Source organism: Hypanus sabinus, chromosome 13 (genome assembly GCF_030144855.1).
Source record: "Hypanus sabinus isolate sHypSab1 chromosome 13, sHypSab1.hap1, whole genome shotgun sequence".
Taxonomy (NCBI): domain Eukaryota; kingdom Metazoa; phylum Chordata; class Chondrichthyes; order Myliobatiformes; family Dasyatidae; genus Hypanus; species Hypanus sabinus.
This window is the reverse complement of record NC_082718.1, coordinates 26,989,314-27,013,964: the sequence shown is the minus strand read 5'-3', so window position 1 is coordinate 27,013,964 and position 24,651 is coordinate 26,989,314. Positions and strand designations below refer to the sequence as shown.

The following is a 24,651-nucleotide window of genomic DNA, read 5'->3' as shown; positions in this document are numbered from 1 at the left end:
ACTGAAAATTTCACTCTATAATCGCAGCTTTCTGAAAAATAAATACAGTATTACCACAGTTGTGCTTGTGAGCAGTGGACAATTATACTTCATTAAGCTTTATGTACCTGTGATGAATGTACCATAACATTGCAATTTTTAACAATCTTTAGCTGCAACTCACTGACTTCCTGTAGGTGGCCTCACTAAGAATGATGATGCTTATGGTCAGGACTCTGTCTCCCTTAAATACTTAGGTTCCAGTGAGGTTTGAGAATGAAAGCCAACAGAAAAAGGAGACTCCTCTTGAATTAATATTTCAGATTTGAATTCTTGCATGAGTTCCTGCCTTTCCTTCAATCCAATAAATATGCATGTGCCCAAGTAGCACAAGACTATAAGAAATAGAAACAGGATTAGGCTATTTTAAAATGTTATTTTATTTCGAGGTACAGCGCGGAATAGGCCCTTCTGGGCCTTTCAGCCACAACACCCAGCAACCCCAAATTTAGCCCTCACCTAATCACTGAACAGCTTACAATGACCAATTAACCTTCTAACCTACCATTTGGCCTATCGAGTCTGCTCTACCATTCCATCATGACTGATTTAATATCCCTCTCAAATCCATTGTCTTGCCTTCTCCTCGTAGCTTCTGACATCCTTACTAAATATTTCTTAAGGTAATTTTCTTTCATGGGGCATGAATAGAGACAAACCATTACACACCATCAAATAACATTCATTATCTCTTGACTTCTGGATCCAAAGTTCACCTTTTGATTAAGTGTTCAAACTCTTTTAATTTCTAAGAAGATAACACAAATTTCTCTAAGCTTTTAGGGGAAACATGTAGAGTCCAAACATTTTAATCAGGTGAAACTGCTTGGTAATGTGCAAGCACTGAGCTCTCTTAGCAAAGGAGACAACAGTTACTTTAAAGACCATGAGACATGGGAGCAGAATTCGACCACTCTGCTCATTAAATCTGGCCCACCATTCCATCATGGCTGATTTATTATCCCTCTCAACGCCATTTCCCTAGCTTCTCCCCGTAACCTTTGACGCCCTTACAAGTCAAGAATCTATCAATCTTCGCTTTAAATATACCCAATGACTTGGCTTCCACAGATTCATCACTCTCTCAGAAATCCCTCCTCATCTCTGTTCTACAGGGACATCCTTAAGCCCTCAATACATTAATGACTGACGGCATGTAGCATTTCCTCGAGGCTTTCCTGACCACTGCATGTTGAAACAAGTTCTGTCAGAGCAAGTTTAAGAATCAATCACACTTATGTGGGGTTGGGCATCTCAAATAGATGTGGGTGGCAGATTTCCTTCCCTTGTAAACTAGATGGAATGTTAATTACAATATAAAAAAATCTTGGCCCCCAATTACTGGTACGAGCTTTGTTGTCCACATTTATTTAATTGATCCAAAGCTTAAAAGGTAGGATTTAAGTTCGTATATTCATAATGTAGACCTTTGGATTAACAGCCCAGGAACACAATTCCACTGTAACTCACCACTTGCACTCTGCCCTTTCCCCCACCTTGATCATCAACCTCTTTTTTTTGACTCTGCTTACGTTTACCATCTACTTGCCTATGTCCACCAACTCCGCCCCTCCCCTATCTAGCTCAAGGTGCCTGTCATTCTTCACTGGTGCTCAGTCCATCAGCCACTGTAGGCTTCTGTCTCACTACATCTCATCTGGGTACGGCAACTGCTCTGCACGCGACCACAAGAAAGTGCTGAGAGTTCAGCACATCGTGCAAGCCAACCTCCCCTCTACAGACTCTGTCCATACCTCACGCAGCCTGCATGATCAAAGACTCCTCCTACCCTGGACTCTTCTCCCTTCTTCCATCCAGCAGGAGATACAAAAGCCTGAAAGGACCTATTGCCAGGCTGAAGGACAGCTTCTACCCCGCTGTTACCACATTATGTTCTTGCACTTTATTGTTTACCTGCACTATAGGTGTTACTCTTTAACCCACATTGTTATTGTTCCACCTCAGTGCACTGTGTAATGATTTGATCTGTACGAACAGTACGCAAGACAAGCTTTTCACTGTACATGTGACAACAGTAAACCGATTCCAATTCCTCCTGTACACTGGCTATCTTCCCTTTGTACTCTAACTCCAGATAAACACTGACAGTTGCTCCCCGCCTCCCACAGATGCTGCTTGACCTGCTGAATTCCTCTAGCAGATGGCAAATTTACTATAATGCCTTACAGATGCCAAATGGGTTATAGTGATGGATTCTAACCAATCTGATGTCATTTTGTGGTGGGTGAGAGGAATAGGGGAAGTTCCAAAATAAATCCAGCCTTTGGATTCTAAATCTGTACTATCTTTTATCCCCCAAAACTGACTACTTCAGTTGTAAGAAGAGGGCATAGTTAGTTTGTGGAATGGTATTGTTTCTAATCAGAATTCCAGTTTACTTTTTAATAACATTTTCCAGCTCTTACAATGCCTTTCTGATTTGGGTGCATTAATCTCTTGATCCCTGCACATTCTAACCATTCAATAAAAGTACTTCCCTGAGGCTGAGGTAATTTTAATGCACTTTAAATCCTCCCTCAGTGAGGTCTCATTTTAACAAGGCAGCTGGTGAAGTGGAAAAAAACTGGAATTCTATTCTTTTCGGGTGTTAAGTGAATAGAGACAGCAGTGGGCTGGGAAAATGATTAACAGGGTGATGCTTTTGTGGAACGCTGCTGAGCAAACTCTCCTTCTGAAATAGGAGGGAAGCCATTTGGCCCATCCACACCAGCCAAGAAAGAATGACAAGGCTTAATCCCACCTGTCCAATGCTTTACAGGTTATACCTCTTTAAGTGCACACTCAAAGGCTTTCTGAATGCAATAAGGATTTTGCCTCTACTTCCCCTTCAGGTGGAGAGTTCCAGGTTACGATTTTATTTCCTGGAGTGAAAGAGAATGAAGAGAGATTTGATGGAGATATGAAAAATTATGAGGGGGAAGGATAGGATAAATGTCCTCTTTCTTTAAGAATCGTGGTTTCCCTTCTGCCGTCATCAATGATGCCCTCACCCGCATCTCCTCCATTTCCCGCACTTCGGCCTTCACCCCATCCTCCTGTCACCACAACAGGGACCATGTTCCCCTTGTCCTCACCTATCAACCCACCAGCCTCTGGATGCAGCATATTATCCTCCGCAACTTCCGCCACCTTCAACAGGACCCCACCACTAAGCACATCTTTCCCTCTTTACCCTTCTCTGCTTTTCGCAGGGATCGTTCCCTCCGCGACTGCCTGGTCCACACGTCCCTCCCCACAGATCTCCCACCTGGCACTTATCCCTGCAAGCGTAAGTGCTACATCTGTCCCTACACCTCCTCTCTGACCACCATTCAGGGCCCCAAACAGTCCTTCCAGGTGAGGCAACACTTCATTTGTGAGTCTGTTGGGGTAATCTGTTGCATCCGGTGCTCCCGGTGTGGCCTCCTCTACATCGGCGAGACCTGATGCAGATTGGGGGACCACTTCGTAGAGCACCTACACTCCGTCCGCCACAACAGACAGGATCTCCCGGTTGCCACCCACTTCAACTTTGTTTCACATTCCCATTCGGATATGTCCATACATGGCCTCCTCTACTGCCATGATGAGGCCAAACTCCGGTTGGAGGAGCAACACCTCATATACCGTCTGGGTAGCCTCCAGCCCCTTGGTATGAACATCGAATTCTCCAACTTCTGGTAATTCCCTTCCTCTCCCTTCCACCATCCCACCTTCACTCTGCCTCCTCTTCTAGCTGCCTATCACCTCTCTCATGATTCTGCCTTCTTCTACTACCCATAGTGCTTTCCCCTTACATTCCTTCTTCACCTGTCCGGCCTATCCACTCCCTACTTCCCCTCCCCCACCCCTTGATCTTTCCTCTGATTGGTTTTTCACCTGGCACCTTCCACCCTCCCCCCCACCTTCCTTATAGGGCCCCTGCCCCCTCCTTTAGTCCTGATGAAGGGTCTCGGCCCGAAACATTGACTGCCCGTTTCCACGGATGCTGCCCAACCTGCTGAGTTCATCCAGCTTGTTTGTACGTGTTTATTTGACCACAGCATCTGCAGTGCACTTTGTGTTTAGGATAAGTGCAAGTAGGCTTTTCCTTTTGAGGTTGGGTTGGACTAGAACTAGAGGTCATAGGTAAAGGGTGCAAGGTGATATATTTAAGGGGAAACTAAGGGGGAACTTCTTCACTCTGAGAGTGGTGTGAGTGTGGAACGAGGTGCCAGTGGATGTGGTGGGTGTGGGTTTGATTTCAAAATTTAGGAGAAGTTTAGATAAGTACATGGATGGGAAGAGTACAGGGGGCTATGGTCCAGGTGCAGATTGATGGGACTGGGCAGAATAATAGTTCAACATGGACTAGATGGGCTGAAGAACCTGTTTCTGTGCTGTAGTACTCAACGAACCTCAGTTTCCCCTGGACATCTATGTCATTGGAGCAAGGGGGTAAATTTTATTCAAACCATAACCTTTGCCATTGAAGCTTTGGCTGCTTCTCTAAGTGAAATTGTTTGCTGAACAGTTGCTGTGGCATTAGTACCAGCTCAGGGCACACTTAAGCAGAAATATACCCTCTATCTCACATGCCTGATGTATAAGCAATAGTATACATCCAGTACCTATAAAACGTATTCACCTCCCCTTGGAAGTTTTCATGACTTACTGTTTTACAACAATGAATCACAGTGGATTTAATTTGGCTTTTTTGACACTGATCAACAGAAAAAGACTCTTTCATGTCAAAGTGAAAACAGATCTCTACAAAGTGATCTAAATTAATTACAAATACAAAATAATTGATTGCATAAGTATCACCCCCTTTAATATGACACACCACATCATCACTGGTGCAGCCAAATGGTTTTAGAGGTCACATACTTAGTTAAGGTGTCCTAGCTAAATCAGTGTGCAGTCAAGGTGTTTCAACTGATTGTAGTAAAAATACACCTGTATCTGGAAGGTCCAACTGCTGGTGAGTCAGCATCCTGGCAAAAACTACACCGTGAAGACTACAGAACACCTCGAGCAACTCCATGAGAAACACAAGTCAGGAGATGGAGACAAGAAAATTTCTAGGTCACTGAATATCCCCTAGAGTACAGTCAAGTCAATCATCGAGAAATGGAAAGAATATAGCACAGCTGTAAAATTGCCGAGAGCAAGCCGTCCTCAAAAACCGAGTGACTAGTGAGGGAGGCTACCAAGAGACCTGTGATAACTCTGCAGGAGTTACAAGCTTCAGTGGCTGAGATGGGAGAGACTGCGCATACAACAACTGTTACCCGGGTGCTTCACCAGTCGCAGCTTTATGGGAGAGTGGCAAAGAGAAACCCACTGTTGAGAAAAACTCACATGAACTCTCAGCTAGGGTTTGTCAGAAGGCATGTGCGAGAGTCTGAAGTCAGCTGGAAGAAGGTTCTATGGTCTGATGAAACCAATATTGAGCTTTTTGGCCGTCAGACTAAACGCCGCACATCATGAAAAACATACCATCCCTCTTGTGAAGCACGGTGGTGGCTGCATCGTGCTGTGGGGATGCTTCACTGCAGCAGACCTTGGAAGGCTTGTGAAGGCAGAGGGTAAAATGAATGCAACAAAATACAGGGAAATCCTGGAGGAAATCCAGATGCAGTCTGCAAGAGAACTGCAACTTGGAGAAGATCATTTTCCAGTAAGACAATGACCCAAGCATAAAGCCAAAGTTTAAAAACAACAAAGTTAATGTCCTGGAGTGTCCAAGCCAGAGTCCAGACCTCAATCCAATTGACAATTTGTGGCTGGACTTGAAAACGGCTATTCACTCGTGATCCCCATGCATTCTGACAGAGCTCGATCAGTTTTGCAAAGAAAAATAGGGGATAACTGCAGTGTTCAGATGTGCAAAGCAGATAGGAATCTATCTGCACAGACTCAAGGCTGTAATTGCTGCCAAAGGTGCATCTACTAAATACTGACCTAAAGGGGTGAGTAATTATGCAATCAATTATTTTGTTTAATAGTTGTAATAAATTTAGACCAATTTGTAGAAATTTGTTTTCACTTTGACACGGAAGCGTTTTTTCTGTTGATCAGTGTCAAAAAAGCCAAATTAAAGACACCGTGATTTAATGTTGAAAAACAATAACACATGAAAACTACAAAGGGGGGTGAACACATTTTATGGGCACTGCTAATGTTGGACTTTCGGTAATTTCTCCTCCTCCCCGTTGTCAATTGTTTAACTCCATTCTGGCTCCCCTCATACCCTTTCCTTTCTCCTCACCTGCCCATTCCCTCCCACAGGTTCCCCTCTTCCTACCCTTTCTCCACTTTCCTCTCATATCAGATCCCTTCTTTTTCAGCACTTTACCACCTATCACCTCCCAGCTTCTCACTTCAACCCCTCATCTGGCTTCACCTGTCACCCGCCAGCTTGTACTCCTTCCCCTCTCTCCAACTTCCTAAAGGACTTCTTCCCCCTTCTTTCCTTTCCAGTCCTGATGAAAGGTCTCAACCTGAAACGTTGACTGTTTATTCCCCTCCGTAGATGCTGCCTGACCTGCTGAGTCCCCCCAGCAATTTGCATAGGTGGTGCTTGATTTCCAGCATCTGCAGAATCTCTTGTGCTTATATGTGTTAAACTCTATTTTATTTTCAAAATTTGTTCCATTGTGTTCTGCCACACTTCTGAGACACAATTTTATCTATTAAAGGATAACTTCATCTTGTGGTTCTCCCGTGTCTTCACAATAGTGCTAACATCCTTCTCTGCAATTAGGTGACTACAGCCAGCCTAATTTTTGCCAGGTAAGGGAGGGTTAATGCTGGGCTCATTACCTTTGAAAGCATTACCATGTTCCTTAAATTAATAAGAAATCCTTTCAAAATAATTTCCTCCTCAACCTAAAATTTCTCTCTCTTAATTGCTACTCAGCCAGTTAAACTTGGTCCCGGGTGTATACTAAGAGGAGAAGGTTTTGAAACCTTTGCAAACTTAAATTAGATAACTACTGGTGACAAGATTTAAGGTTATTAACCTGGTCACAGTTGGGTAACTTTAATAGGACTAAAAGAAATTTGAGAATTTTTCTTTTTGGTTCTTTTGAAACTCCCCTCTGACAGGAGTCAAGGCTTCAGAAAATATTGGCAATAGACAGGAGTCCAGTAATTAATGTGTTTGCATCGTGGGTTTAAACTAGCTCAAGGGAGTTGCTTAAAGAGCAAAAACCATGCTGGAGGAGACATGTTGATATGTACTGTTTGGAATGGAAGATGGAATGTTCGGTTTTACTGGCTGTGACATACAGTTCCAATTAGCACCGATGAGAAAGAACAGGCTTTATGGATTTCACACTTGCCTCGACTCAAACCGTCAGGTCCCCGGAGAATTCTGCATTCCTCTATTTGCCCGAACGTTGAGAACATCACCCTAATGTCGTTCTCATTGCACTTTTTCGAAACCATTCCAATGAACAACTTCCGGTCTTCAACAGCTAGAAGGGAAAGAGAAAGCGGGTGAGTGCTTGTTAGTGATGATGTTTGATCTTCTTTCCCTCCCCCCGCCCCCCCGACAATATTCGCTGACACAACAGGCCACGAGATGAGACTGTATCAGACGGCGTTGATATCAGTTACAGCCCCTGCAGCAAGAGATGTGCTTTTATCCTCTCCAAGAAAATGCGAGTCTGAATAACAAATCAGACCCTGAAAAATGTGTGCTTCCCTCGTTCCCACCATGGACATCAGTCTTTGAGAATAGCCAACCACAGCAGAAGGAAATTAAGAAGGGATATGAATAATGTCCTTCGAGCTGACAGCCTCAATTGGCTTTACAATAACAAACAATTTATGAGTTAATACTTCTGTGGGCATGCAGGGTCAGCTTCAGTGGTTAATAAAATTGGTCTGGATTGGCATATTTTGCCACTTCAATAAACTCCCAATAAAACTGAAATCAAATTTAATATAAATTTGACTGTTTAAGCGTATGCTATGAGGGAAATCACTGTGCCAGTAAGAATGAACTTGCTTTACAGAATCATTGCCGTAAAGCACAGATACAGGCCCCTCATCCCAACAGGTCCAGGCCGAACAAAATACTCATCCAAGCTAGTCCTACTGGGCCCATATCCCGCAAACCCTTTCCTATCCGTGTACCTGTATCATTCAATCATACGTGAATACCCACGAATACAGCCAAACAAGACAGTGTCCCTCTGGTGCTAAGGTACAAAACACAGGACCAACTGTCATACACAGCACAAAGCACATATAGACATATAAGACAGCAGTAAAACACAGTCACACACACAAAAAAAATATGATATAGCCCAAGATCCTGGGTGTCGTGTCCCGCAGATTGATGGTGCAGGATGTCGTTGGCAAGCACCAGCCCACAGCAGCCAACATGCACTGGCGTTGCCACAGGCAAACACAATCCAGCACGTCTTCCACCGAACGAACACTGGATGGCAGCACCAAAAGAAGGAGCCAGCCCCCAACCCAGGATGGACTCCAGACTTCCCATTCCAGAACATCTGAGATGTCCTCTATAATTTTTTTTTTAAAAAGGGGGTTTCCCTTCCACCACCTTCGGCACTGCCCTCCCTGCATCTCCTCCATTTCCCGCATGTCAACCCTTCTCCCATCCTCCCACCGTCAAAACAGGGCCAACGACAGTGGTGTGGTCAGCGAACTTAAATATAGCACTGGAACAATGCTTAGCCTTACAGTATTAAGTGTAAAGCATGCAGAGCAGGGGGCTAAGTACACAATCTTATGGTACCCCTATGTTGGTGGTGACTGTTGAGGAGACATTGTTGCTAATCTGAACTGACTGGTGTCTGCAAGAGAGGAAATTGAGGATCCAGTTGCACGAGGAGGCATTGAGGCCTAGGTGTAGAAGCTTATTGTTTAGTTTTGAGGGGTTGATAGTGTTGAATGCAGAGCTGTAGTCAACAAAGAGCATCCTGATGTATGTACCTTCACGGTCCAGATATTCCAGGGTTGAGCGAGGAGCCAATGAGATGGCATCTGCTGTGGACCTCTTGCACCAGTAGGCACACTGGAGTGGGTCCAAGTCACTACTAAGGCAGGAGTTGATATGTTTCATCACTATCCTCTCAAAGCACTTCATTACAGTGTACAATAGTTATTCAAGCAGATTACCATGTTCTTAATAAGCAGCGGTATACTTGACACCTGCTTGAAGCAGGTGGGTATCTCAGTCTGCTGAAGCACATGGTTAAAGATATTGGTGAACACTCCTGCCAGATCTTTTGTATCGGCCAGGTATCCTGTCTGGGCCAGATGCTTTCTTTGGGTTCGCCCTCCTGATGATCTCACCTCAGCCTCAGAGACTGAAATCACTCGGTCATCAGGGGTTCTGGGATTTCATGAAGGTGTCCCTCCATGTTTTCAAGGTCATAGCAAACAAAAAAGGTGATAGAGCTCATTTGGGAGTGAAACCTTGTTGCATCTGTGCCACTTGGTCTCACTTTGTAGGAGGTGACAGCATTTAAGCACTACCACAGCCATCGAGCATCCTTCAGAGATTCAAGTTTGGTCCGGAATCTCTACTTCACAAGTGAGATGGCTTTCTGGAGATCGTACCTAGACCTCTTGTATTTTACTTGGTCATCAGTCTGAACAACAATGATCTAGCCCTCACCAGATTGTGGATCTCACAGTTCACCCAAGGCTTCTTAGTTGGGGAAGACTCTAAATGACTTTGTGGGGACACACACATCTAGGACTGTTCTTATACAATCCGTGACAACTATGGTGTATTCATTCAGGCCCTCTGACAAATTCTTGAACACAGTGCAGTTCACCAACTTGAAGCAATCCCGTAACTGTTCATCTGCCTCCCGCAAATACCTCTTTGTTGTCCTTACTCCTGGAGCCTTGCTCTTTAGTCTTTGTCTGTATGCAGGTAGGAGGAGGACAGATAAATGATCAGATTTCCCAAAATATGATCCAGGGATCGAATGGTTGGCATTCCTTATGGTGGAATTGCAGTGGTTGAATGTGTTGGGACCCCTGGTGCTGCAGGTGATATGCTGATGATAACTGGGCAGAGATTTCTTCAAACAAGCCTGATTGAAGTCCCTGACAATGACTTGAAAAGTGTCCGGTTAAGCTGTTTCTTGCTTTCTGAGGGCAGCACTCAGTACCTCGAGTGCCTGCTTAACATCGGCCTCAGGCAGTATGTAAACTGTGGTCAGAATTACAAAGAAGAATTCTCTTACTAAGTAGAACAGTCGGTTCTTAATCATTAGATCCTCTAAGTTGGGGAAACAAGAGTATGACAAGACCACTGTGTAGGAGCACCACAAAGAGTTACTCATGAAAGATCGGCCCCCAGCTTTTGCCTTCTACAAATCAGCAGACTGGCCCACCCAGTGTATTGAGAAGCCCTTGGGTCTTACTGATGTATCTGGTGTGTCTTTAGTTAGCTATGTCTCCATGAAATACTGAAAGAGCAATCCCTCATTTTCCTCCAATACAACAATTTTGCCCTCGGGTGATCAGTCTTGTTCTCCAGCAACTGTACATTTGCCAAGAAGGTACTGGGTAGAGGAAGTTTCATACCCTAGCACTTTCGTCTGGCTTGGAGTCCTCCCCTCCTCCCTGTCTTCTGGACATGGCGAAGTACCTTTGTCCACTTAAATTGCATGCTTGAGAGATAAGAACACTGAGACCTTCAGAAGATCATAAAATTGTCTGTTCATATGATGGTTCAAAAGTACATTATTTAAAGGGAAATTATAGGCTACAGATTGCAGTGAGAGTAGTTCAGAAGAAGTATACTTAGAAGTTTTGTAAGATGCCCACAAAGCATCTGTGTTTCACGAACACCAACTTAACAGAAGACCTCCCTTACACTGATAAAACACAGATTGGAGGACACTTTCACCATCTCCAACAAGATTCTATCACTAAGTGTATCTTTCCCTTCCCGCTCCTCTCCACTTATTGTAGGGATCATTCTCTACATGACTTCCCATGTCCATTCGTTCCTCCCCACTGATCTACCTTCTGGTACTTATCCTTGTAAGTGTGACCATCCTGAAACAATCCTTCTAGGTGAGGTGACACTTCACCTGAATGGAGGACCACTTCCTTTGCTTTGCCCACCACGGAAGGCGGGATCCCGGTGGCTACCCAATTCAATTCAACTTCCCATTCCCATACTAACATGACTGTTGATGGCCTCCTCTATTGTCACGATGAGGTCTAACTCAGGTTGGATGAGCAATACCTCATATTCTGTCTGGGTAGCCTCCAACCAGATGGCATGAACATCAATTTCTCCAACTTCTGTTAACTTCTTCCACTTTCCCTTTCCCAATCTGGTCACCCTGTCACCCCTTCTCTTTTTCTCATCTGCCCATCACTTCCCTCCGGTTCCTTTCCTTCTTCCTTTTATTCCATGGTTCATTGAGCTCTCCTGTTCCATTCCTTCTTCTTCAGCCCTTTACATCTTCCACCTATCACCTCCCCACTTCATCCCACCCACCCACCTTCTTCCTCGCCTGGTTTCAACTACCACCTGCCAGCTTGTACTCCTTCCTCGCCCCCTTCTTATCCGGACTTCTGCCCCCTCCCTTACTAGTCCTGATAAAGGGTCGCAGCCCAAAACACCGATTGCATATTCACCTCTGTTGATGCAGCTTAACTTGCTGAGTTCCTTCTGCATTTTAATTTTTTTTATTTAGAGGTAGAGCACTGTAAACAGGGTCTTCCAGCCCAACAAACCTGTGCCGCACGATTATACCCATGTGACTAATCAACCTACTCACCTGCACATTTTTGGAATGAGGGAGGAAACACAGGCAGTGACAGGGAGAGTGTACAAACCCAGAGGAAACACAGGCAGTGACAGGGAGAGTGTACAAACCCTTACGGGCAGCCGTGGAAATGAACCCAGGCTGCTGGCACTTGTGTGCTAACCGCTATGCTACCGTGTGTGTGAGACTCAGGACGTCTGGCATCTGCAGAATCCTTTGTACAGGTACCCCAAGTACAATGAGTGGCAAACCAGAAGAGGCAATGTTCGAGCTGTATTGTTGGCTTCAGAGGAATTAAATAGACAAAGCAATCAAGCACATGATCTTCATATCAAAGAAACAAAGAGTGACCAGGAAATCAGAAATAAATTACAGGAAACTGAAGAAAAACACTTAGAAGATTGCTATCCCATAGCAAGGGACTGACTACTTCAATCCAGCCACTTTATTTACAGATTTTGGAATTCAATACAGATTCAAAGGTATTACAAAGCAGCAAGCTATGAATGGGTTAAATCACTCTTACTACAAACCAATCCTTTTGCAAGAAGCCAGAATATTTGGGAAACTAGAACACATTCACTGTGGTAAAACAGTGGAATAAAACAACCTGAAACATAATCTCACAGGTTCCTAAACTGTTCTTGTTCGGTAATAACATTGCATTTATATTGTGTCTTTTTTTACATTGAAATATCTCTAAGGGGCCACATGCACTTCATGCAGAGAATTACTTTTTTGAAATGAATCACCAGCAAACAACAAGCACCTGAGAATCTCAAAACAAATATTATACATATATATAAATATATGTGGTTCTGATAGCAGCCGTTTATTAAATTGACTGTTGAGAATCCAACAATACTCTGTCAGTAGTGTCTACACTTGATAGTTTTCAATGTGTATAGTTGAACAAGTTAGTGCAGCATTGATGTTCTGCCAGTCATCCATTCTCTGTTATATTTTCATTCACTGTTTTTCATATGGCAGGACTAGAATTACGTACCTCCTTCATGTTGCCTTTTCACTATGAATCTTCTAGTTTTTAAACAGGCAAGTTTGACTTTGAGCAACACAGACAAAATGCTGGAACTCAGTACGTCAGGCAGCATCTACAGAAGGGAATGGTCATTTGACATGTTGGGCTGAGACCCTTCATCAGGGCTGGAATGTTCCAGTTCGAGAACCTTCATCAGGACTATTCCTCCTCCATCCACACTGCTTGACTTTCTGAGTTCCTCCATCATCTGTTTGCATTGCTCAAGATCTGCAGCATCTGCAGAATCTCTTCTGTCCAAGTTTGGCTTTGCCACTTCAGACACCAAAAATCCTGGCTCTTTCTAGGGTGGTCAGCTCCAACTGCTATCACTTTCTTAGACCACCAATCAAATTGCGGACTTCCTGATCTATACAGCCGATTCATTTGCCTTTGTCTGGTAAGGTATTCATTTGGAGAAGGAAAACAGAGCAAGGAAGATCGGTACATTAACCTTTGGTAAGATAGCAGTGCACTTGAATGCAGCTGCCTCTCGGGGGCCAACCAAAGGTGCACTTTTCTTTTTAAAGTGTGTATTTTTTAAATGATTATATGACTATGCTGTACTCCAAGATCAATGGGTACAGCAGGTCTACCGCTTAAGTGATCTGTCCGTTGTTTGGAGCCACTGACTGGGGTGTCAATGGACGTGGCAGACAAGTCGGAGAAGGAGAGTCCAGCGGTTGGCTGGGAGTAGGAGATGCCGGTGCACGGCCTGGAGAATGTTTGGAGGAGCTGACCTGGGGGCAAACTGTACTGCTACTCAAAGACACTGGAGTCGGTGCATAACGTTTCTCTTGTGGTCGCCAGACCCTGCTGGACATTGATGATGTGCAATGCAGCAAGCCTGTTTCCCTTGTTTGGTGGGGAGACAGGCGATGAACAAGCTGCGTGGTCTCAGCGGCAGCGAGGACTAAGCCTCAAGCTGTGGGCTTGCCTGCTGCTGCAGTCCAGGTGAGCCGACGTTGGAGGTGGTGGAGTGTGGAAGTCTTGCTGGGTTGGGAGCTGGCCTCTCCAATCAGTGCTGCCCTCCAGCGTTCAATCGGTGGAAGGGCAGGCTGGATTGCCAGATGCTGCACCATCAATTTGCACGTCACTCTGGGGCTTGGACTGTACAAGTGATTTCTTGCCAAATGATGTGTGTGCGTGTTTTCCTCTCTTGCACTCTTGCTATTTTGAATGTATGTTTTGCACTTGGGCCCCAAAGGAATGCTGTCTCGTTTGACTGTATCCATCTTTGGTCTGAATGATAATTAAACTTGATTTGATTTGATTTGAAGGCCGGGGATCTTGGAATGTATCCCCAGAGAAGCAACAAAACCTGTTGATCCCTCTGGGGCCTCAATCGTTGGACGTTCCTTTAGAACAGAGATGAGGAGGAAGTTCTTTAGCCAGAGGGTGGTGAATTCATATAATTCATTGCCAAAGACATCTGTGGAGGCCAAGTCATTAGACATATTTAAAGTAGAGATTGACAGGTCCTTGATTAGTAAGGGTGTCAAGGCCTACAGGGAGAAGGCAGAAGAATGGAATTGAGAGGGATAATTGAACAATGAGGAGCAGGATGGGAACTGGAGTGATGGGGCTGAAGGTGAGGTAGTTGGTTTAAAAATAGAAGCAGTGTGTAGTGAGACTGCTAGCAAAGAGAGGCTGATGATTGGGCAAAATTGCAGTCATTAGGAGGAGTTACAGTGTAAAACGTTGACAATATTGAAAAGGATGATGAATACTCAAATACACACAGTATAGGGAATAAACTTGTAGCACAGTTACATCTTGGCATGTATGACATTGTGGGTATCACTGTATCATAGCTGAAAGAAGATTATAGGAAGAAGATTATAGGTAGGAGCTTAATGTATAATGATACACATTGTATCGGAAGGATAGGCAGGTAGACAGAAGGGGACGGAGTGGAGTTGTTGGTAAAAAATGAAATCATTAGAAAGAGATGACAAGGTGCCATGTATGAGGCTGCTGAACATGGTTAAGGGCCCAGGGTATGACAGGCAAGATACTAGCATGGATAGATCATTGGCTGATTAGCAGGAGACAAAGAGTGGGAATAAAGGAAGACTTTTCTTGTTAGGTGCCGGTGACTAGTGGTATTCCACAGGACGCTGTGTTGGGACCACGTCTGTTTACATTATATGTCAATGATTGGAAGATGGATTGCTGGCTTTGTGGCCAAATTTGTGAACGATATGAAGATAGTTGGAGAGGCAGATGGTTTTGAGGAAGCAGAGAGGCTACAGAATTACTTAGATAGATTAGGAGAATGGGCAAAGAAGCGGCAAATGGAACATAGTGTTGTAAAGTGCATGGTAATGCACCCTGGTAAAAGAAATTAAAGCATAGTCTATTTTCTAAATGGAGAGAAATTCAAAAATCTGAGGTGCAAAGGGATATGGGACTCCTCGTGCAGGATTCCCTAAAGGTTAACCTGCAGGTGGTAAATGCAATATTAGCATTCATTTTGAGAGGACTGGAATATAAAAACTACGGTGTAACTTTCAGACTTGAAAAGGTGTTGGTGAGGCCTCACTTGATGTATTGTGAGCAGTTTTCAGCCCCTTATCTAAGAAAGGATGTAGAGCAGTGGTTCCCAACGTGGGGCATACGCCCCACAGGGGGGTAATTTGATTTTTAAGGGGGGGCAATTCCAGAATGAGTTATTAACAGCGAATTTTTTCTAGTAAGTCTGTGTGAGTATATGTGTGTGTGCGAGTTAATACATATGTGTATATACAATAAGCATACATAAAAATACTTGTGTGTAAGTACATGTGTAATTGCGTATGTACTGTATATATAGTGTATCACCATCATTACAACCATCAAATGGCTTTCATAATTAAATTAATGAATTGACTGATGTAGGAAGGAACGAATGAACAAGTCCAAACGCGTAAGAAACTCGTACGAGGTCGCGCCAATGCTGCTTTTTGCAGTAGCTTTCAGTTCTTGGTGGTGTGAAGGTGTGTACATTGCGTCATCTCTTTTAAACGGTGTATCTGTCTTTGTATGCTGTAGAAACGAATCGGCATTGTTTTATTTATTATTATTATTATTTTAATATCACTTAATGTTCTTTTTTTTACAATTTCTTAGTAATTTCTTCCTCAGAACTTTAACAGTCCTTTGGTTCTTTTATTTTTCTTTTTCATGAATGCCATGTTCTTTGGAAGCTTGTTTAAACCAAGTTAATGGTCTTTTAGGCTTCCTCCAGGTGAATAGGAGTTCACTTTTTGAATAATGAGAATTATATATCACCACAGGGGGCATCAGGATTTTAGAGGTGATTAGGTGGGGCATGGCCAAAAAAAGTTTGGGAACCACTGGTGTAGAGCGTTCAAAGGAGGTTCACGAAAATGATTCTGGGGTTGAAGACAGACAGATGGCGCCAGAGAACAACGCTACTTCATGTGACATCTTGCAGAGAATCCACTAAAAAGTGTTTCTTTCACTTCTTCTATGTCTTCTTTTTATTTTAAATGTGTTTCTGGTACTGTTAGGGCCTGTGATCTACAGTTTGAAGATCAATTGAGTGATCTGGCGCTTTGCTGTCTCTGAGAAGATTCCAGGAGGTGAGAGGCCTCGAGGCCATGAAAGATGCCCAAGCTGATGACTGACTCCATTTCTCCCAATCTCACCGATTAAAGCATCGAGGAAGATTGAAACATCAAGGCGAGTGTTCAGTGCCATTTACCTACTTCCCACTCACCGCTAGCTGAGGAAGGTGCCTGCGTGTGATGACATGCTCGCTGCTCCTGAGGGAAGGCCTCTGCGTTTGAATGGTCTTTCCCTCTCCCCCTGATGCTGTCGGAGGATGTCATCGAAGTTCTGGGTCTGTGATTAATGGAATTGCCTGCAGTTCAATTGGACCCAATTGGACTCTGCTCCTGTATCGTGGCCCAAATCAATCATGATGGAATGTCGGAGTAGATCCGACTGACCAATTGGCTTTATTCTGCTTCTACATCTTATAAAATGATTAAGGTAACATGGAGGTGACCTGCCTTATTGGCCTCAGCATAGAATACAAATATAGAGGTGTCAAGTTTGGCCATATTTTGAGTATTGTGCACAGTTCTGGTCAACACACAGGTAGGATGTGGTGGGGCCAAAGAGAGTTTGCATAAAATTTACCAAGATGTTTCCACTAATGGAGACTTGTCGTTATGAGAGGACTGCCTTAGTTCCTTGAGAACAGAGGAAGGATTGAAGGTCCAGTGGCCTCATTATCAGGTATAGCTGTACACTTGCTCGTTAATGCAATTATCTAATCAGTCAAACACATGGTAGCAACTCAATGCATAAAACATGCAGATATGGTCAAGAGACTTATTTGTTGTTCAGACTAAACATCAGTCTAGGGAAGAAATGTGATTTAAGTGCCTTTGACCATGGAATAATTTTTAGTGCCAGACAGGGTGGTTTGAGTATCTCAGAAACTGCTGATTTCCTGGTATTTTCGTGCACAACAGTCTTTAGAGTTTATGCAGAATTGTGTGAAAAACAAAAAACATCCAGTGAGCACGAGTTCTCTGGGCAAAAATTCCTTGCTAATGAGGGAGGTCAGAGTAAAATGGTTCAAGCTGACAGGAAGGCGACAGTAACTCAAATAACCACGTGTTTGAACTGTGAGCATCTCTTAACATACAACACGTCGATCCTTGAAGTGGACGGGCTACAGCAGCAGAAGACCATGAACATACACTCAGTGGCCACTTTTCTGGGTATAGGGTGTACCTAATAAAATGGCCACTGAGTATATATTGCCTTCGTTGTCTAAAGACCGGAACTCGCAACACAAAAGTACTGTGGGAGTACTTTCACAGGAAGAACCACAAAGATTATGAAGTTAGGTCACCCTGTACCTTCTTGAGGACACTTAAGGACAGACAATAAATATTGACATTGTCCATCCAGATCACAAAAATAAATTTCATAGTAGATTGAGGGGAAATTTCCTGCACACATGAACACTAACTCACAATTTCACTCTCATTTTGCACTATTTATCTTTTATATTTCTTATTATAACGTAGTCATTTTTATATCAGCTGCTGCAAAACAACAAATTTTATTACGTACAGTATGTCAGTGACGATAAACCTGATTCTGATTCTAAACCATATGAAATGATGGGAGACCTCGACAGGGTTAGCAGAAAGGATCAATTTCCACTTCACAGAAAGAACAGTGAAAAGGTACAAAGGTTTAAATTAATTGGCAGAAGGACTAGAGAGGAATCGAAGGAACAGTATTTGATGGATTTGATGAGCTTTATTTGTCACAAAACGTCAAAAACATCAAAAGATGCAGGGAAATATGTCGTTTGTGTTAACGATCTACACAGTCCGAGAATGTGTTGGGGGCAGCCCACAAGTGTTCCCGTGCTTACGGTGCCAACATGGCATGCCCAGAACTTACTAACCCTAACTTGTTTGTCTTTGGAATGCAGGACGAAACTGGAGTACCGAAACGAAATCCATGCCATCACGGGGAGAACGTGCAAACTTCTACAGACAGCAGTGGAAATAGAATCCCAGTCTTAGGGTAAAGCATTATGCTAACTGCTGTGCTGCTGTGCCAGCCACATTTCATTCAGGATGCTATGGGTCTGGAATGCCCTCCATGACTGAACAGTGATAGCGGCTGCCCAAGTGGTTAAACAGCCTTGACCTGCACGACAATGAACCAGGAGCTGTGTCATGGCCTCTTGTCTAGGATGACCATTTTGGACCGAATGGCCTCATTCTGTGCCATGTGTTTCTAATGATTTCCCTGGTTGCCAAGTAAGTTGATCACAAAATTGTCTGTAGAGCTGTTATCTCTTTGTTGATTTGATGGATACTGCCTGCTTTCTCTTCAAGGGATGGAAATACTACTCATCTTTTCTTGAATCCTTCACTTCATCCTGCAATACAGAAACTGGCTACGACTCTGGCTAGTAATCAGACACTGTAGAAACAGCAGCTAAATTGTCTCATTTAATTAACTAGCTTCCTGTTTCTTAATGTCAGCATATGGCATCTAATTACTGTCTAAAAATTCATAAGCCTCCTCGTTATGAATTTTTATGACAGCTTAATCTTTAATTGGTATTACCCCAAAACACTGTCTTTTTTGCATTAATTTGCTTTAGAAAATGCAATATTATTCATCAAACAATTTAAAGTGCATTGTTTCAAAGACCACAGTATTCATTCTGAAAAGAAGATTTGAGATAAAAAACAGAAACCACGCATCTGCTTCACTTGTGGTTTTGGGACTCACTGATGGACACTTTTTGACAGGCAGCTTGTGCCAGATATAAAATTGAAAGATTCATCAATCCCTCACAAAGAGCGCAAGGTCAAGGCAATGCAATTACATTCTAAAGAAATCAATTAGCTAGAGTTAAAACTCTACTGCCCTTCTTTATTAGAACATGGCTGCAGGAGTTCTCCAAATACGTAGCAAGGCTCATTCCAGAGACGGAGAACCTACTCAGAGGCAAAATTCATAATGTTTCCTGGGGCATGAAAACTTGACCAAATGTACAAGGAACTACCAAGTGTGAAATTAAGATGGTTGAAGGTTTGTATGCATCAGCGGTTTGGTATACATTTCTGCGTGAGCTTGCCGAGCAAGGTGAGTTTTATGCTCTGTGTCCATGCAGGCAGGATGTGGATTATGACTGACAAAGCTGGTCATTAACAAGTAATTATGATAGTCAGCAGAATGTTATTGTTTATTGCTAAGGGAATTGAATATGAAAGTAGGGAGGTTATGCTTTCATTATACTGGGCATTGGATTTGATTAGCTGTATTTGTCACATGCACACCAAGGCATACAGGGAAATGTCTCGCTTGCCTCAATGACCAACACAATCCGGGATGTGCAAGTGTCGCCACGCTTCCGGCACTGACAAAGCATGCCCAAAACTAACTAACCATAAGACAAAGGAGCAGAAGCCGGCCATTCTGCCCATCGAGTCTGCTCCGCCCTTACTAACCCGTATGCCTTTGGGATGTAGGAGGAAACCGGATCACCCGGAAGAAACCCAGACTCGAGGGGCCGAATGGTCTACTTCTGCACCTATTGTCTATTGTCATGTCAGATAGCGGCAGAACTGATCCCAGGTTGCTGGCACAGTAACAGCGTAACACTAACTGCTACACTAAAGTGCCAAGACAGCACATCTGGGGGATTGCTCTTCTCATTTAATGAAAGATGCTAATGCGCAGGAACCTACTCAGAGGTTTATTTGAGTAGTACCTGGAACAGCAGACTGGCCCATGAGGGAATGTGAATAGGCTAGGATTGCATCTGCTGCAGTTTAGAAGAGTAAGAGGGGGACTTGATCAAAACGTGACCTGGAAGGTGTATGTGGAGAGGGTATTCTCACTTGTTGGGGAACCTAGAGCTGGTGGGGGAGGGGGGGGGGTTCACTGATTACAATATAAATGGTCATCTATTTAAGTTGGAGATGAAGCAAGCATTTTCCCCCTCAGATGGTCATGAAGTTTTGGAATTCTCTCATAGCAGAGTCTTTAATATTTTTAAGCAATAGATGGATATTTGATAAAAATGAGGGTGAATGGTTAATCTGGGTAGGCAACAATGTGGAGTTGCGATTAAAATGCAATTAACAATCATCTGATTAAACAGTCAGGCAGACTTCAAGGGATTGAGTGGCCTTTCTCGGCTCTTAATTCCCAAGATTGTATTTGGTCCTGGTCCAAAACCTTGACAGGTATCCTCATTGGGATGGAGGCCCCAACGTGGAGTCAGACATATCTTTGTGCTACTAGGTTACAAAACTGGACACTAGATGGGCTGAAAGAGACTTTGCCTCCAACTAATGAGTTTTCCCAGATCTTGGCTGATTGACAAAATGCGGTAGAGTGTGAACCACATTTTAATGTCATGAGGAACTCTCCAAAAGATAAGGAAGGAAGCATATATTTAGGAACAGGACAAATGCAGCTAACTCATAAAATGCTTACATTTTTCACAAGTGTCTTTACTATCACTGAGAGGAGGAACAGGAGCCTGAACGCACACTCAATGTTTCAGAAACAGCTTCTTACCCTCTGCCATCAGATTTGTGCACGACCCTGAATGCTCACTATTGCCCTTTTTTCCTACATTTTTATTGTAACTTATAATAACTTTTTTTTTGTCTTTCATTGTACTGCTGGCACAAGACAACAGATTTCACAACATACCAGTGATTCTGATTCTGAAGTTATCTCCACCATACCTCGAGTATTGAATCTCTCCATCATTGCCTCAAACCCAGTGACAATGTCAGCTTCTTTGCCACTCTGCCTTCTCAACAAAACTTCTTTTTAATCACATTTCCTTATGTCTAAGGACAAGAAAAGCTCTGGCCATTATCTCCCAAACCTTCCCACAATCTAGGTCACATAGACCTTTATTCATCTTCCATTCACGTGCTCTCGCCGACTGGCTATGAAGCGCAGTGTTACATTTATCTCTGACACCTCCATGCTAGGTTAAGATGTCAAGAGATCTCGTTCCTGATCACAGATCAACAAACAATGTGCTAGAACAACTCAGTGGGTCAAGCAGTGTCTAATGGGGATAAGGGGGCGGAAAGGACACAGGGTTTTGACTATCAACTTTGATGATTTCATTGCCTCAGAAATGCCGCTCAGCTTGCTGAGAGCAGATTGTGTGTTGCTCCAGATTCTAGATCTGCAGCCCCTTCAGTTTCCTGATCATAGACCATTGACTCTTGATGCATTTTATTTGAGTGTCAACAGGACAGATGTTTGATCTTACTTATTCCATTTTTAGTTCTTTTTTTTTTAGAAATACAGCACAATAACAGGCCATTCTGGACAATGAGCCTTGCGTGTGCCAATTATGCCTATGTGACCAATTAACCTACTAACCCCCATGCCTTTGGAATGTGGGAGGAAACCAGCGCACCCAGAGGAAACCCATGTGGTCACAGGGGAGGATGTACAAGTTCTTTACTGTGCCTCCCTGTGACTGTGCACAGTCAATGGCACACAGGCACTCACCAATTATCTCGATGAGCTTTGAAATCATACCCACCTTCTCAGTCCGTCAGGGAAAAAACAGGGACAGTGCTTTGAGAGGGCACAAAAATAAACTGAACAGTCATGAAAACCCAGCTTCCATGCTTTGCTTACCATTTGACTTTTCACTGTCAGCAGGTTTCATTTGAATAGGATGATGCATCTGAAACGAGAGAGAGAGAAATCAAATTATTCTTTGAAAACACAAAGCAAAATGAGTGCACCATCCCAACACAATTTTGAATATTCCCAGTTGAGTACTGCAGCAAAATAGCATCAGTTCTCTATTATTTAAAATCGCTAAACCATGAAAAGGCAATGGTTTAAATAAAAATGAGTATTTTTTTTAAATATGAAAATTTCCCATCGTAATGTGTTGCTTATCTGCACATTCCTTTACTTCACTATAAGGGTTTGCATTGAATTACTTCCAGGCATTGGCTTCGTTCAGTCTTGTTGCATTTATAGGATGATTATCGTTTAGACAGGGTTGCTCTGTGCATGACGCTATTAATGCAGGTGATAGTGAACTGGTGGCACGTTTTAGATCTCTCCCAATTTTTGTATCAAGTTCAATACCCTGTTCTCAACAAATTCAATTTAAAATCATCGTCCTTGCCTTTTCTTTTGTAGCCTTGCCCCATTCAATCTTTGCAATTTTCTCCATTTCTGTACTCCAGGGTAGAAGAGCTAAAGAGGGTTGCAAACTCAGCCGGCTCCATCATGGGCACTAGCTTCGCCAGCATCCAGGCCAGCTTCAAAAGGTGATGCCTCAGGAAGGCAGCATCCATCATTAAGGATCCCTGTCACCCAGGACATGCCCACTTCTCATTGCTAACATCAGGGAGGAAGTACAATGGCCTAAAGACTCACACTCAATGTATTAGAAACAGCTTCTTCCACTTTGCCATTAGATTTCTGAATGGAAAATGAACCAACCCATGAACACTACCTCACTAATGTTGTTCTCTATTTACACTTTTACTTAATTTATATATATTTTTAAATTATAATTTATAGTTTTTTATGTATTCCATTGTTCTGCTATCGCAAAACAACAAATTTCACAACGTAAGTCAGTAATAAAAAAACCTGATACTGATTTTCCTTTCATTCCTTAGCTCCATCCGTTATTCTCTTTGCTTTCAGCCATCAGTTGATATTAATGTCCACAGCCATCATTATCTTACTTTTTTCCACAGTAACACACACAAAATGCCAGAGGAATTCAGCTGGTTAGGCAACGTCTAAGCAGGGGAATTAGCAGTCAACATTTGAGGCTGAGGCCCTTCGTCAGGACTGGAAAGGAAGAGGAATGAGAATCAGAAGGTGGGGCAGGAGAAGGTGATGGGTAAAGCCAGGAGAGGGGGAAGGTAAGGGGGGGGGGGGTGAAGTGAGAAGCTGGGAGATGATAAGTGGAAAAGGTCCTACTTCTTCCACAGCTCTTCCGTAAACCCCTACTTTGAAACATAAATAGGATTGGTTTCTTTCATGTGTGACCAATCAACAGTTAAAGATTAGCTTTATTTGTCACAAGTATCAAAATATACAGTGAGCTGTGTTGTTCAACAGGCAACACAGTCTGAGGGTGTGCTGGTGTAAGTGTCAGCACACCAACAGAGCGTGCTCAAACTTACTATCCTGTACGTCTTTGGAATGTGGGAGGAAATCGGAGAACCGGTGTAGTCACAGGGGGAAAATACAAGCTCCTTATAGGCGATGCCGGGAATTGAACTCTGCATTCTGGTGCTGTAAAGCATTACACTACTCTGCCACCCTAATAATTGGCGATGGCTGAGGAGAATGAATTCAAACGTTTGAATATTCTTCCGTTGGACAAACACTGGAATATTTCAACATTTTCTGCTGCGATTTCACATTTCCAGCATTTGAATTTATGTATTCTCCCCCTATTATTTATATATTGTACTGGAAGGTCCCAAGGCAATCTTGTCAGATGAAGGTTATGCTGAAAGAATATAAAACAATTGTGTTGTGCTTTTTTTAAACAAAAGCAAACATTTCTATTAGATTCAATATTGACCTATAACTATTCTGTACCTCATGCCCATTTGTTTCACTGTTGTAAATAATGGGCAATAAATCTAAGAAGGAAAATGCGTGAACCATCCACCTCTATAAATCAGAGTTTAAAAAAATCTATATTTTAGTGCAGACGGTAAACAGCAGTCACTTTGTCACAAGTGAATAAAGTTAATGGCTGGCAGCTCACAAAGGAACAAAAAGTAGAAAGTAAAACACTATTAACAGGGCATTAATATTAAATGGAGAGCAGCCAAGCATTGCCAAGTCTTGCAAACCATTTCAACTCTAGGACAGAAGAACACTTTCCCTTATTACAGCTCAACTCTCCCAGGAGTATAGTCTTTTATTGCTCCCTTCCCCTTACAAAGAAAAAGCTGCTTTCATAAGGATACAAGGATAAATGAGATGAGAGAGAAATGCAATGGAAAAGGTCAAGTAATACCGGCAGAAAAAACTTAGGCTTAGATGTGCTAACTCATGGAAGGCTTCACCTGTGATGAATAGCGCTGGGTGACTTCATCCTTGAAGAAAATGGCTCCAAAGGTACAAAGGAACACTTAACCTGGGAACTCTAAGGGTCATAAGCAGCGGCACTAATAATTCTGTTTTAGAGCTGTCTTTGCATTTTGTGGTGAATTACTGACTGTTTTTCAACATTATGATTCCCAGTGCAATCCAAGATCTCCAGTCTGAATTCACTGGGTG

The 24,651-nt window shown here is 43.1% G+C and overlaps 1 protein-coding gene across 13 annotated transcripts in view; it reads right to left on the bottom strand.

Moving 5' to 3' along the window:
- The window catches only part of celf2 (cugbp, Elav-like family member 2), a 1,092,382-nt gene that overhangs the window by 94,367 nt on the left and 973,364 nt on the right, over positions 1-24,651 (bottom strand). For all 13 annotated transcript variants that reach the window (XM_059987350.1, XM_059987354.1, XM_059987344.1 and 10 more), the window contains 2 exons: positions 22,015-22,063; positions 7,368-7,502 (listed from right to left, as the gene is read on the bottom strand). In XM_059987350.1, the coding sequence (XP_059843333.1) occupies positions 7,368-7,502; positions 22,015-22,063 (184 nt within the window). The remainder of the gene's footprint in view (positions 1-7,367; positions 7,503-22,014; positions 22,064-24,651) is intronic.